Source organism: Drosophila albomicans, unplaced genomic scaffold (assembly GCF_009650485.2).
Source record: "Drosophila albomicans strain 15112-1751.03 unplaced genomic scaffold, ASM965048v2 utg000102l_pilon, whole genome shotgun sequence".
NCBI lineage: Eukaryota > Metazoa > Arthropoda > Insecta > Diptera > Drosophilidae > Drosophila > Drosophila albomicans.
In genome coordinates, this window is record NW_026263674.1 from 186,414 (window position 1) to 201,695 (window position 15,282).

A 15,282-nucleotide genomic window follows, 5' to 3' on the forward strand; every position below is an offset into this window, starting at 1 on the left:
AACTATAACAATAATCAACAAAATCAGAATACTAACAATAATCCACATCAATATCCAAATAATAATTACAATAAAAATGAAAGTCAAAATGTTAGACAGAATCCCCAGAGGCAATGAGTGTTGATAATATAATTGATGAGGATAATAAAAGTACAACAAGTGAAATCCCGAAAGATTTTTTTACCCAGTAGCCTCGGATGAAAGAAAAATTTTAATAGAAGGAACAATTGAAGATTGTAAATTTACTTTTTTGTTAGATACTGGATCCACAATTAGTATATTAAACACAAATAGAGTGCAGGAAAATTTTTACAAAATAATTGAAAAATATTCAAAAACAATTCATACAATTAATGCAAAGTTTGAAACTAATAATTACTTAGTTATGACAGAAGCACCAAGAGAATTTCAATATTCTCCACAAGTTCGTTCAAGATGGGTGGCTTTACCCCTGGATAAATCATATGATTTTCTATTGGGTATGGACTTCATCCAAAGAAACGTTCAATTTATTGATTTCGCTCGCTCTCGCATTCGCAGTCGGACGTGTTTTTTTTCTTCCCTCTTAAATTTGTGATTTTTCATTAAATTTCATATTTATTTACAATTATTATAACATTAATTTTACTCTCTCACTTGTATTTAACTACTGATCGTTAAATCGCTGTGTGCTTTCGTGTATTTAGTAAATTTATTATCATTTTTCTAAAAATATAACAACAAATTGTGTGGTCAAACTTTGCTTTGCTTTGTTAGCAAAACAATTCTGTTTTCGTTGCCGCTGCACTTTGTTTTTGTATTTTTGTTTACTTTCGCGCTCTTCTTTTTTCACTTGCTTTTCTTTGCGCTCAACGCTGTTACAATAGTTAACTCTCCCTCTCTTGGTGTTGTTGTTGGCTATCGTCTATCTTGCGTCTCGCTCGACCCGCGCTTTACTCTCAGTGCTTGTGCTTTGTGCTCTCAACGCTCTTTAGAAATAGTAACTCTCCCTCTCTTGGTGTTGTAGTTGCCTACCTATCTTGCGTCTCGCTCGACCTGTGCATACTCTCTGTGTTTTGTGCTCTTCGTAAGTACAGATCATATTAGTTTGCAAATAATTTACCTATTTTGATTTATTTCTTTTTTTTTTTTGTTTTTTTTAATTGGTTTAATAATCTTTGTTTTAGCAACATGTTGGTCTGCTATAACAAGAAATGCCGGGTGCCAGTTGGTGCCAAAATGGGTTTTGTTTGTTGCTGGTTATGCGACAACGTTGCACATGAAAATGTGCTGGCTTTAACGGCCGTATTGTTGATTTGATTTCGGCCAAGTCTGGATTGAGATGGACTTGTGAACATTGTAGGGACTCTGAACGCGATATTGCTGGGTTTATACGGCAGACGCGAACTGGTTTTAAAGATATATTGGCGGGCTTTAAAAAAACTCTCCGATAGCTTTTCTGCTTTGGATTCTGGGTTTAAGAGTATGAAGCTCTTGACCGAGTCTCCGAAGCGTAAAAAAGGCCAATACGCGTCTGTCGATTACCCCAATCGAGCTTTCTGTCCCAGTTGATGTTCCAAGCTTATCTGTACCACCTGCTGGGGAATTAATGTCGTTTAGTTCTCCGTCCCCTCAACCTTCGGTAGCTCTGGATGTTCCAGATCATGACATTACGTCATTAAGATTGGAGTCGCCGGCTCCGGCTTCGATTTTGTTGCCGACTGAGATGGAGACGGTTGAAGAAATTCAACCATCACCATCCTCTGTTGAGATCGTTAGTGCTGTAACGATACAAGAATCGCCTCCAGCTCCTACCTCTGTTGTCCGCAATACATTAGTTGCAGTGCCGCCTCTTAAGCAGATTTTCGTTTCAAGGCTTTCCCCTGATACGACATCTGATGATGTTCGGGCTTATATTAAGTCCAAATCCCAAGCCAGGGTTAAAGTAGATAAATTTAATTTCTCGTATGAACGGGAGATTTCATCTTTTAAAATAAGTGTTCCTGCTGAACAATTTAGCATGATGTGCAGTAAAGAGTTTTGGCCGGAACACCTATTAGTTAAACAATTTGTTGCGAAAAAGAAAAATCGGTCTCCGGTTTCTCTTCCTGGTAGTGGCAAGAATTTGATTGCAAAGCCTTCTTCTATGTCTGTCAGTTCAAAAAACTAACATCCTCTTTACTTCTTGGCTATCAGAATGTAAGAGGTATTTGTAGTAAACTTACTGACTTATATTTAAATAGTGTATCTTTCCCTTTCAATGTCATTGCCTTTACTGAAACGTGGTTAAAAAATGACATCCTTGATACGGAAATCTTTTCTAGTAGATTTTCCGTATACAGACGTGACCGCAAGGTACGTCGCGGTGGTGGGGTTTTAATCGCAGTAGATGCTCAATTAAATTCAGAATTGATTGATCACACTTCTGACATTGAGCTAGTGGCTGTTAGATTATCCTTTGGTAGTTTAAACATTTTTATTTCTTGCTCATATATCCCTCCTGCTTCAGATGATGCTTTATATTTAGCTCATTTTTCTATTATTAATGACATTTCTAATATGCTTTCTGATCGGATCACTTTATTGTCCTTGGTGATTTTAATATAGCTGGGGTGTCATGGCATTCAGCCGAGAATATAAATGGACTTTCCCCCTCTGTATCCCATGTTTTTATTGATAGTCTCTTCGGGGTATCATTGTCTCAGATTAATGATATTCCACATTGCTTAAACAGGTCTCTAGATCTTATTTTTGTTTTAGACCCAGATTCATGTTCTCTATCGAGAATATCTCCTATATCTTCCCCTGAAGACCCTTACCATCCCACTTTAGAAATTACGTTTGAGTTCCCATTTATTGCGTCAGAATCGAGTGTACGTTGTGGTGAGCTTTCTCGTTGTTTTCGGAAAACCGATTTTGAGAAACTTTCTCTGCTTATATCTCGAACTGACTGGTCCCAACTTTCTTTGTTTACAAACTTGGATATAGCGGTGGAATTTTTTATTCTACTTTAAACTCGCTATTTGATGCTTGTGTTCCATCAAGTATTCCACATTTGTCTGATAAACCCTTATGGTTTACCAAGAAATTATCGAATTTAAAAAATCGTAAGTCGAGACTTTACAAAAAAATTCAAAGGAACTGGCTCTTCCTTTGATTTTCTGCGTTATTCTGTTGCACAAGCTGCTTTTCGCACTCATAACAATGAGTGTTATAATAATTATTTGAGTAGGTGCAGAATAAGATTTCAGTGTGATCCAAAGCGATTTTACGACTTCGTTAACTCGAAGCGTAGATCCGCGTCATCACCAGCATTTATGTCTTTGGAAAATATGACAGTATCTAATGGTCATGATGTTGCCGATTTATTTGCGGACTTTTTCCAAACGACATATTCTGTCCCAAGTTCTCAAAATTCCTTTTCTTATCCTTATCAGTTAAATTCATCTAATTGTATTTTTGGTCCTTTAATTACTGAAAGCTCTATTTTAACGGAACTATTGGCTATAAAACCTGTTTTTTTCGGCTGGTCCGGATGGAGTACCTAGTTGTGTGCTAAGGTATTGTGCTGGTAGTATCTGTAAACCGCTTTTTTAAATTGTTTCAATTATCCGTTAACTCATGTTCTTTTCCTAAAATCTGGAAAAAATTATACATTATACCTATCCTAAAAAAAGGGAGCAAATCTAAAGTTCAAAATTATCGCGGTATATCTAAATTGTCTGCGATTCCGAAAGCATTTGAAAAAATTATAACTTCTCAACTGCAACATCTATGTAAATCTATAATTTCACCTTACCAACATGGGTTTGTGAAGTCTAGATCCACTTCTACTAACTTATTGGAGTTCTCTTCTATTGTAATTAAAGGATTCGAGAATAAAATGCAAACGGATGTCATTTATACCGATTTTAGTAAAGCTTTTGACTCTGTTAATCATCACCTTTTACTGTATAAGCTTAATGTTTTAGGGTTTCCTCATAGCCTAATTGAGTGGATATCCTCATACCTTTCCCACAGAATTCAGAATGTTTATTTTAATGGTTTTGTATCTAAATGTGTTCAAGTCACTTCTGGTGTGCCCCAGGGCAGTCATTTGGGTACTCTATTGTTCACTTTGTTCATAAATGATCTTCCTTCTGTTATTGAGCATTCCCGTGTACTTATGTACGCCGATGACGTTAAGCTTTGCCTGACATTTAATGATAGTCTTGCGAGCTCACTGTTACAATGTGACCTTAATCGTCTAGAATCTTGGTGCAGAGTAAATATGTTTACATCTGAACTGCAATAAGTGTAAGTTTATGACCTTTTGTAGGGGTTCTTCCCAGTTAAATAACTATATGTTATATGATACTCCTCTTGAGCGAATTGAAGGTGTGAATGACTTAGGGGTTCTGCTTGATGCAAAACTAAAATTCGATAAACATATTCTGTCTGCTGTAAATAGGGCCATGGGGTGTTTTGGGATTTATAAAACGCTGGTCGAAAGAGTTCAATGATCCCTACATCACTAAGACTTTATACGTCTCACTGGTTCGTCCTATCCTTGAGTACGGATCTCTTGTCTGGAATCCCCAGTATAGGGTTTATCAAGATAGGATTGAATCGGTGCAGAAACAATTCTTATTATTTGCTCTTCGTAGTTTAAATTGGAATCCTAATATTAGATTACCACCGTATCGAAGTAGACTTTTATTACTAAACCTTCCTTCTCTTTCTGACCGTAGAACTATGCAAGGTGCTGTTTTTATACAGAGACTAATTTAATGGTGAAATAGACTCTTTGGAGCTGTTAAGTCAAATTAGTTTTGCAGTTCCTGTCAGGATCACTAGGAATTTTCTTCCTCTTGTCATTTCACGTAGATCTACTAACTTTGCTTGCCATAATCCCTTCCGTATTCTGTGTGTGAACTATAATAATCTCAATAACGTAGTTTGCTCTAGTAAATCTATTCCTTTGCTTAAAACCTTATTATTAGCTTATTTATCGAGTATTTAATTGTTATTTATTTTATTATACACTTATTCTAACATATTTTTAATCTAAATTAATTAGCTGTCCAGCGTCTTTTAATATTTATTCGCGGTTTTCGTTTAATGCATGCTGTTTACAAATTTATTTTGTTTTGTCCGCGCGTCAACAAGCCCGTGCTTGGTATCGCTGGGCCACTTGATGGTACTGCCGTTAGTACGTCAACGTCCAAATAATAAATAATAAGAAGAAAACAATTAAACTGATAAATGATGCTGAAAATCCATTCCATTCCAAGCATCCTGAAGAGGCTTGTGTTTTGGAAGTAAGTGAAATTGAAAGCTTTAATTTAACAGATTTAAATTTAGAAGAAAAGGAAATTATTACCAATCTAAACAAAAGATTTAACAAGTTATACTATAAAGAAGGCGACCAATTGACAAATACAAATACAGTGGTACACAATATAAGAACAATAAACGGACCAACCGATCAATTCGAAAATTTACAGGTGTTCTCCAAAATATGAAGAAGAAATTCGAAAACAAATTTTAGAAATGGAAAGAAACGGCATAATAAGAAAAGCAGAAGTAAATACAGCTCACCTATATGCATGGTGCCAAAGAAAATAGATAATTCAGGAGTACAAAAATATAGATTATGTGTAGACTATCGTCGATTAAATCATGTAACAATACCAGACAAATATCCGTTACCTCTCATGGACTCAATATTAGACAAACTTATTATTATTATGTGGCCATTACAACCCTTTTATCGGGTCTCAGCCTGAAGCGCGATGTGCCTCCACGCGGCTCTGTCCTGAGCGCGCCTTCGCCAGTTGGTAACACCAAGTGTGGACAGGGTTTCCATCACCTGGTCCTGCCAACGCGTTCGGGGTCGTCCTCTCCTTCGTGTCCCAACAATCATCGCATCAAACACCTTACGAGCCGGAGCATCTTCATCCATACGGGCAACGTGGCCCAGCCAGCGAAGTCTTTGAGATTTCACTCGACTGGCCACGTCAACATCGCCGTATAGCTCATACAGCTCGTGGTTGTATCGGATGCGATAAACATCGTCCACGCAGATTGGACCAAAGATTTTGCGAAGAATTTTTCTCTCGAACACTCCAAGAGCAGCTGCATCTGAGTGCGTCACAGTCCAGCACTCCGCACCATATAAGAGTACTGGAAGAATGAGCGTCTTGTAGAGTGTGGTTTTTGTGCGTCGAGAGAGAGCTCTACTATTAAACTGCCTACTGAGCCCAAAGTAACACCTGTTGGCAAGTGTTATTCTCCGCTTAATCTCCAGACTGACATCATTTGTGCTTGTTATAGCAGTGCCTAGGTAAATAAACTCCTTGACGGACCCAAAGCTATAGTTTTCTGCAGTCAGCTGAGAATCAAGACGCCGCGATTCTCTGCTAGAGCACACCATAAACTTTGTTTTCTCCATATTAACTGCTAGTCCTACTTTTGCTGATTCCTTTTCAATAGCCCCGAAGGCTCCTGTGACATCACGCTTGGTGCGGCCAATGATATCAATATCATCAGCGTAACCAAGGAGCTGGACACATCTGTTGGTTAATATCGTGCCCGTCCGATGTACACCGGCCTTTCTTATAATACTCTCCATTAAAATATTGAAGAGTATACAAGACAGCGAGTCACCTTGTCTGAGGCCACACTTGGTAGTAAAGGTTTCGGATTGGCCACATCCTACCTTGACAGAGCTGATGGTGTTGTTCAACGTCATTCTGCACGTCAGTCAGCTTTGCTACCAAAGCTCAGACATGGCGGCATATAGGCGATCTCGCCGGGGGCTATCAAATGCAGCTTTGTAGTCGACGAAGAGATGGTACGTGTCGATCTGGTTTTCGTAAGACTTCTCCAGGATTTGGCGCAAGGTGAAAATCTGGTCAACAGTGGACTTGCCAGGCCTGAACCCACACTGATAAGGTCCAATCAGTGCTTCAGCATGGGGTTTCAGTCTTTCACACAATACGCTCGTTAGGACCTTGTACGCAACTGGAAGAAGACTAATTCCGCGGTAGTTGGTGCGCACCGTGGCATCACCCTTCTTCAGGATGGGACAGATCATGCTGAGATTCCAATCTTCGGGCATGCTCTCCGTGAGCCATATCTTACTGATTAGTTGGTGCATGCTCCCTACCAACATATCACCAGCTGCCTTAAACAGTTCTGCCGGCAGGCCGTCAGCACCTGCAGACTTGTTGTTCTTAAGCCGTTGGATTGCATCCTTGACTTCGATATGACTTGGGATTGGCACTTCAATATCAGTGCCATAGATTGGGGTTCGTGGATCATAATCTTCAGAGTCTGTGCTTGAGCCAGATAACAGACTCGAAAAGTGATCCCTCCATAACCTCAGCACGACCTCTGCTTCTGTGACAAGGTTTCCATCATCGTCCCTGCACGCCACTGCACCAGACTTTAATCCTTGGGTCAGACGCTTGACCCTCTGGTAGAAGTTACGTGCTTCATTTCTGCATCTGCTGCTCTCTATGCTCTCACACTCTCGCCTTTCCTGCTCTTTCTTCTTGCGTCTGAAAAGGCGTTTTTCGTGTCTTCTTCTCAACCTGTAGACGTCCACAATAGCTCGTGTCGCCCCAGCCTGCAGTGTTCTTCTGTAGGCGGCGTCCTTTGCAGCTGTTGCGTCACGACACTCCTGATCGTACCATGGATTCCTTGTTAGAGGACGCTGGAATCCAAGCACCTCTTCTGCCGAAGCTCGCAGGGAGTGAGATATGAGCGCCCACATATCGCTTATGTCTTGAGGTATTGAAGGTGCTCGGCTTAATAGCCCCGAGACGTGAGTGGAGAATGCATTCTTCGCCTGTTGTGATTGCAGCTTTCCGATGTCCAGCCTTCTTAACGCACTTCGACGTGCAATCTTCGCCACACATAGCCGTGTGCGAATCTTAGCTGCAACAAGATAATGGTCGGAGTCGATGTTGGGACCCCGACAGGATCGTACGTCGAGTATGTTAGATGCGTGCCTTGCATCGATCACAACATGATCGATCTGATTTCTGGTCAGTCGATCGGGAGAGAGCCAAGATGCCTTATGGATGTCCAAATGACGGAATCCGGTACTACGAACTACCATATTATGCGCAGCTGCAAAGCCTATTAATCTGAGACCATTGCTCGAGGTGGTCTCATGTAGACTAAATCGCCCGACGGTGGCACCAAAGATGTCTTCTCGTCCTACCTTGGCATTAAAATCCCCGAGGAGAATTTTAATGTCATGGGAAGGACAGCGGCCATAAGCTCGGTCGAGCTCCGCATAGAAAGCGTCCTTGGTGGTGGCATCGTCCTTTTCCTCCGTTGGGGCATGTGCGCATATCAGGCTGATGTTAAAGAATTTGGCAGTAATTCGGATCGTTGCAATTCTCTCGTTTATTGGCCGAAAGTGAGAGACTCGGCGCCGCAGCCTGGCACCTACAACGAAACCACAACCAAATTCATGCCGTTCTGGATGGCAGCTGTAGTAAATGTCACAGTTCTTTCCTCTTTATGCAGCCTTGTCCTATCCATCGCATCTCCTGGATAGCAGTGATGTCAGCCCTACATTTGTTGAGGGTATCTGCTAGTTGTTGAGCAGCACCAGGTCTGTACAAAGTTCGTACGTTCCAGGTGCATACTCTCAAATCATTGTCCTTTTTACGTTTGCTATGGTCGTCAACGTTAGATCGGTTCCTTTCCGAGGCTTCTCTTGCTTCCTTCACTGAAATTGTGTTTTGCATGGGTGGATTCCAAGTCCTACGCCAAAACCTAGTTTGTAGAGTTAGGACTCTCGTCGCGCGCTTTAGTTTGCCACTCAACGGCTGTCGAGCGACAATCCAGGGAGAACCACGTGGAGGTAGTGCGTCGGCTTGAAGAAAGCAGTGACAGGAATCATGCTGGCATTCACCAAGTTGAATGCAATCAGACACTTTGACCTGTATGCTTCCCCCCCATTCTCCCCAGACAAACTTGGTAGGGCTCAATATTTCAGTACATTGGACTTAGCAAAAGGTTATCATCAAATCTTGATGGCTGAAGAAGACATAGAGAAGACAGCGTTTGTTTCACCATTAGGACTTTATGAATACGTTAGAATGCCATTCGGACTAAAAAACGCACCAGCAACTTTTCAAAGATTAATGAATGATATTTTAAGAGATTACATAAACAAAATATGTGTAGTCTACTTAGACGACATTTTAATATTCTCAACAACGCTCGAAGAACACAAACATGCTTTAGAAAAAATTTTTAAAAAACTCCAAGAACACAGATTAAAAATACAAGTAAATAAATGCTCATTTATGAAACAAGATACAGAATTTTTAGGACATGTACTCAGTAAAGACGGAATTCGACCAAATCCAAAAAAGATACAAGATATTTTAGCTATTCCAATCCCAAAAACAGAAAAACAACTAAAAGGCTTTTTAGGCATGACTGGTTTTTATAGAAAGTTCATAAAAGATTACTCAAAAATTGCATACCCTATGATCAAATATTTACAAAAAGGAAATAATATTAATAAAAATGACCTAGAATTTATAGATTCTTTTGAAAATTTAAAAGAACTTATAAGCTCACATCCAATTTTGAAATTCCCAGAATTCGATAAACCTTTTACATTAACGACAGATGCGAGTGATTTTGTAATAGGAGCAGTGTTATCACAGCAAACTCAGCCAATAGCATTCGTATCTAGGACCCTAAACAAACACGAAAAGCAATACAGCGCGACAGATAAAGAATTTCTGGCAATTGTGTATGCCGTAGACTACTTTAGGCATTACCTATATGGCACACAATTTACAATTATAACTGATCACCAACCAATTATGTATCTAAATAAAAAATACAAAGGGAAAGACCTCAAGGACAAACATCAAAGGTGGATATTGAAACTGCAAGAATTTGATTGTGATATCAAATATTTAAAAGGAAAAAAAAAATAACAAAGTGGCGGATTTCCTCAGTAGGCAGGAAACAGCCCCGTATATAGACAAAGAAAATATTAATGAATCAAATTTAGCATTGACAGACACAATTCACTCAGCAAACGAGAACGAACCAATAGATTTTTATATAACAGATGATATAGTTAATAAATTCAAAACTCAAATCATTATCACATATTTAGCAACAGACAGTATAATTAAAAATAAAGGCAGAAAAATTATTGAAATTAATCCAGCAGACGACAATTTAGAAATAGAACAGAAACTCTTAAACAATATTAATAGGGGAACTATTGGCATATATTCAGAAGTACCAGATTCCATTTACTATAAAGTACAATGTATTATAATAGACAGTTTTAAAGACACGAAAAAATATAAAATTCTTAAAAATGTACAAAACGAGCAGTAGACATAAATGACGAACAGGAACTCCACAAACAAATAGCTTTATATCACACAAAAGAATCCCTACATAGTGGCATGAACGAGACATTTTATAGTTTGAAAGACAAAATTTATTATCCAAAACTTAGAGAGCACATTAACTTAGTTATATCCAACTGCACAAAATGTAGAGAAATTAAGTATGACAGGAAACCGATCAAAGCAAAATTCAATATCACAGAAACTCCTCAAGAGAAAAATGAAATAATTCATATAGACATTTTCCATATCAAACACCGATCATTTGTTACAATCATAGATAAACTTACAAAATTCGTAGCTGCATACAATATAAAAGATAGGAATTGGAGGGCAAAATTGCAAATTATAATAGAGCAATTCACAAAATTTGGCAAGTCCAACAAAATTATTATGGATAATGAATTTAGATCAGAACAGATTCAAAGTTTCCTAAATAAAGAAAAAGTCGAGTTACATTTAACAAAACCAAACTCGCACACAGGTAACGCAGACATTGAAAGACTTCACTCCACGTTAATAGAAATTGTCATTAGCATAGATGAAGACATCTCGATAGAATCAAAAATTCAAATTGCTGTTAACACTTACAATAATAGGTATCACACAACTATAAAATGCTCCCCAAACGAAGCTAAAAATAAAAAGAACTCACAAGACCTTAAAGAAATAATAAGCGCTAACAAAGAAAAATCATAACAAAACTAAATGAAGAAAGAGAACAGTATGAAGAAAAAAGAGAGGAAGGACCAATTAAAAATTACAAAAGATTAAGACATAAAGATGAGCCGTATTTTAGATACGCCAAACTAGAAGATATTCATCCATGTAATATCAAAAGACCATTAAAAATGGAACAAAATTAAAATACATGCACATATACATTAACAGTTTAGTAATAAATACATATATATATATATATATACATTTTTTTTCTTTTACTCGCACTTTCAGAATATTTTATTAATCACTTTAATGATTTTATCAATGGCACATGCTAGACTGCATGTGGTCCCAATTCAAGAGGAGGCAGGATATGTCCCTATACATATGTATTCTACAGAAATTGTAAATGAAACTATTATAATTTTGCACATTATTGACATTAATCAAATCACTATAATAATCAATAAAATATACGACAATATAAAGAATATCGAAATAGCAAATAAGGAAACATTAGTAAAGTAAGTTCTATCACTCCATCAACACGAACAGAAAGAGGTATTTTTAATGGAATAGGCACCGTACATAAATGGCTATTTGGCATTATGAACAATGAGGACAGGGAAGAAATTATAGAACACTTAAATATAATAGATCAAAATAATCACAATGCAATCACTAACTTAAACCAACAAATTCACATTAACAACCATTTTAATAATACTATTAACACACTAGCAGGCATAATCCATCAAGACAGAAATATGATAGAACTTTTTTCAGCCAAAATGAATAACCAAACAAAAGAAACAATAAAAAGCATATTATTCAATGATCAAATGAGAACTTTAAAAAATATTGAAGAAAAATTAAATTATATTCAAGAAACCATTGCATCAGCAAAAAACAATATATTTTTACCAGAAATATTATCAAAAGACGAAATAAATAAATTTAAAATAGATTTTTATAAAATTAAATTAATCAGAATGGGGATATTAAAATACAAAAACAACGCAATTGTCATGGCAATCAAGCTACCCAAAAACTTTGTAAAAACAGACATCAAATTCATAACTGCAATACCTAACAGCAACAATATTCAAATTGATCAAGAAAATTTACTAATTACTCAAATTTGTAATAAAATATACGATTATAAAGAAAATGTAATTTTAAGGGAACTAACATTAAGTAAAAGCTGCACAATAAACAACAATTGTAAATTCAAATTCAACAATAAATCCAGCATAGAACAAATAGATGATGAAACAATAATTGTAAGAAACAGTAAAAACGAAAAATTAAAACAAAATTGCGATCAAAGAAATATTACATTAAATGGAAACTACTTAATACAATTTGTTAACTGTAAAATTCAAATATTATCTGAAAACTTTGCAAATGAACAAATAGAATTTTATGATAGATTTTTTTACCCAACAATCCTATTGAACCAATCTTATAAAAACACAATAAACTTTGAACACTTCTCAATACAGAACTTTGAAAACTTAAAAGAAATCACAGAGTTAAAATTTCATAAAAAAATAAGTTATGGCATTTCAATTACATTTGCAATTATTATATTAATATTAATATTTTACTTGTGTATAAAATTAAGACCTAATAATATTCATGTTAATTTTAAAAGAATTCAGGAGAATTCAAATTCTGGCGATGGAGGAGTTATACATTTGTCACCACTTACCACTTCCCCATCTCATTTGTCACCACCGACCACTTACCCAACACTAACACATACAAAGCATTCCATTAGATCGGGATTGCGATCGTCAATTATGTAAACATAAACATTCAAGCTTCCACTATAAACTAATAACCCAAACTGGGACTGCTAGCTTCTTTAACGTAAACATAAACAATCTCTTGCAACTGAAACTAATAACGAATCTCAACCCAAGTCCCAATATAAACACTAACCACAACTCCAAAGTCAGAATATGCTAACGTAATTATAAACAACTCAGACGGTTTGGCTGCCGCCAACATCCAAGTATAAAATAGCACTTCTTGCACAGCTTGACTTTAGTTTGTATCAATTCTCTGAATAAACCAGTTCAAATCTACAACACTGTGTACATTCTTATTTATTGAAATACAACTCATGTATATATATGTCAAATATATATAACTCGCGTTACGATTTGTACTCTGTATTAGAATTCCTCAACAGATAATCCTTCGGCGGAACCATCAAATCGGACACCCCATTTCTGTAGAATGTCTGAGATTCTATGTGGCCCTAAATTCTGGATAAGATTAGTGGATCGGCTACTTCGTGGAGTAATCGGCGTTTCACGATGAGCTACGTGGCCATTTGAAGCACCTAGACTTCCCGAACCTGACATAGAGGACAAAACGCGAGTAACCGTTTCTCGGACAATGGACTCTACATCTATCTGAAAATTGGGTGGCGCTTTCTCAAGCGAGTTGAGTTTATCTTCGATGTCTTGTTGGACGACTTCTTCTAGCGGGTGCATTCGGATTCCGATTTGCCTGTAATCTCACTTTCGCTGGAGTACTACCAGGCGGAGGACAAATATCGTGAGATGGAACGTCAATGGCTCCTTTTGGTGCCTATGAGTTCAAAGATTCTAACTGATGTGCTAACGATCGAGTAACTGGGCGATATGCAGTTGCAACCACTCGTTACGTTGGATTTGCATCGTCACTTTTGGAGTTTGAAGAATGATTGCCAACAACTACTCTCCATTCTTTTGGTTGAACTGCTACTAAACAGCTGGGACACTCGTTACGGACTTGCACTCGCGTTTCCATACAACTTTTATGGAATACGTGGTGACAATTTGTAACAGCACAAGGCTGTGTATTCAACATGATTTCCCCGCAAATAATACAGATATTTGCAGCCATACTATCATGTTGCTGATTCCGGTTGGACTCAAAACTATGTTCAAGTCCCATTTTTATACCCGCTACCCATAGGGTAGAAGGGTATTATAACTTTGTGCCGGCAGGAAATGTATGTAACAGGTAGAAGGAGGCATCTCCGACCCCATAAAGTATATATATTCTTGATCAGCGTCAACGGCCTAGACGATATAGCCATGTCCGTTTGTGTGTCTGTCCGTCCGTCCGTATGAACACCTAGATCTCAGAGACTATAAGAGATAGAGCTATAATTTTTTTCGACAGCATTTGTTATGTTTGCACGCAGATCAAGTTTGTTTCAAATTTTTGCCACGCCCACTCCCGCCTCCGCAAATCAAAAAAATCGAATAACAAGCGTAATTTTAAAGCTGTTGCGAATTTTGGCATATACAATAATTACTATAGTAGTTATGATTCCTGAAAATTTGGTTGCGATCAGATAAAAGTTGTCAAAGTTATTAAAGAAATACTTTTGTATGGACAAAAACGCCTACTTACTAGGGCTCTTAGTTGCTTTGGCCGACAATCTGGTACATTGTGCCGTCTATGGTATATTTTGAATGGTGTGCTGTATCGATATACCAAACATACCATTTGGTACATTTTTAGTATTTTCGGTATATTTTGAAAATAATACCACAATATTTTGCCCTTATTAAAAATGGGTAGCGGGTATCTCACAGTCGAGAACACTCGACTGTAGCTTTCTTACTTGTTTTTCTTTAATTCTCCACAACCTATGAAATCTTATTATAGTTCTTTGGTCAAGCTATCATCTGTATCACAAAAAAAATTTTTATGGAACGGAAAGAGGAAAAAGAATTTGCTACGGTCGAGTTCAATCAGCATGTGCTAATAAAGAATCGAATTCCAGTAGATTTCTAAATCCCTTCAAGCTTCGTACAACTGCTATTAATCTGGGACCAGTGCTAATACTAGCAAATTAATGCCATAATAGGACCTGCCCCACGTGTTGGGCGCCAAAATTCTTGAAAAATCTGTCCCACGTTGTTGGGCCAAATTCCAAATTCTTGTAATATCAGCCCCTTGTTGGGTGCCAGAATTACTTGCAGCATGCCGCGCCGCCACACCGCCTTTTTTCCTATTTGCGTGTGCGGCTCCTCGATCATCATCACCAGACGAGCGGGACCCTTTGAACCCTGAGCTCTTCCGGGATGTGGGGGGGTTGTTGCTGTCACTGATGATCGCTATGTTAGCGGTGAATTATTATAGAGTCCCTCATCAAATATGCATGAAACGATCCTCATGCGAATACAATAAAAGGCACACATGCCTAAAAAAAAACCAAGCAAACTATGGCCAAATAAACAAA

General features: G+C 37.5%; 1 protein-coding gene across 1 annotated transcript; it reads right to left on the reverse strand.

Moving 5' to 3' along the window:
* Positions 1-6,733: 6,733 nt before the first annotated feature.
* LOC127566365 (uncharacterized) lies at positions 6,734-8,517 on the reverse strand. Its single transcript, XM_052008391.1, has 2 exons — positions 8,426-8,517; positions 6,734-8,330 (listed from the first exon to the last, which is right to left on the reverse strand). The coding sequence occupies exons 1-2, from the start codon at positions 8,515-8,517 to the stop codon at positions 6,734-6,736; spliced, it is 1,689 nt and encodes a 562-aa protein (XP_051864351.1).
* Positions 8,518-15,282: the final 6,765 nt, after the last annotated feature.

Excerpts from the sequence above, each read along its gene's own strand:
- LOC127566365 (XM_052008391.1), bottom strand. The coding sequence starts at position 8,517 with ATGGATAGGACAAGGCTGCATAAAGAGGAAAGAACTGTGACATTTACT. Across the intron at positions 8,331-8,425 it reads AATTTGGTTGTGGTTTCGTT|CCTGATATGCGCACATGCCC; the intron begins GTAGGTGCCAGG and ends CTTTAACATCAG.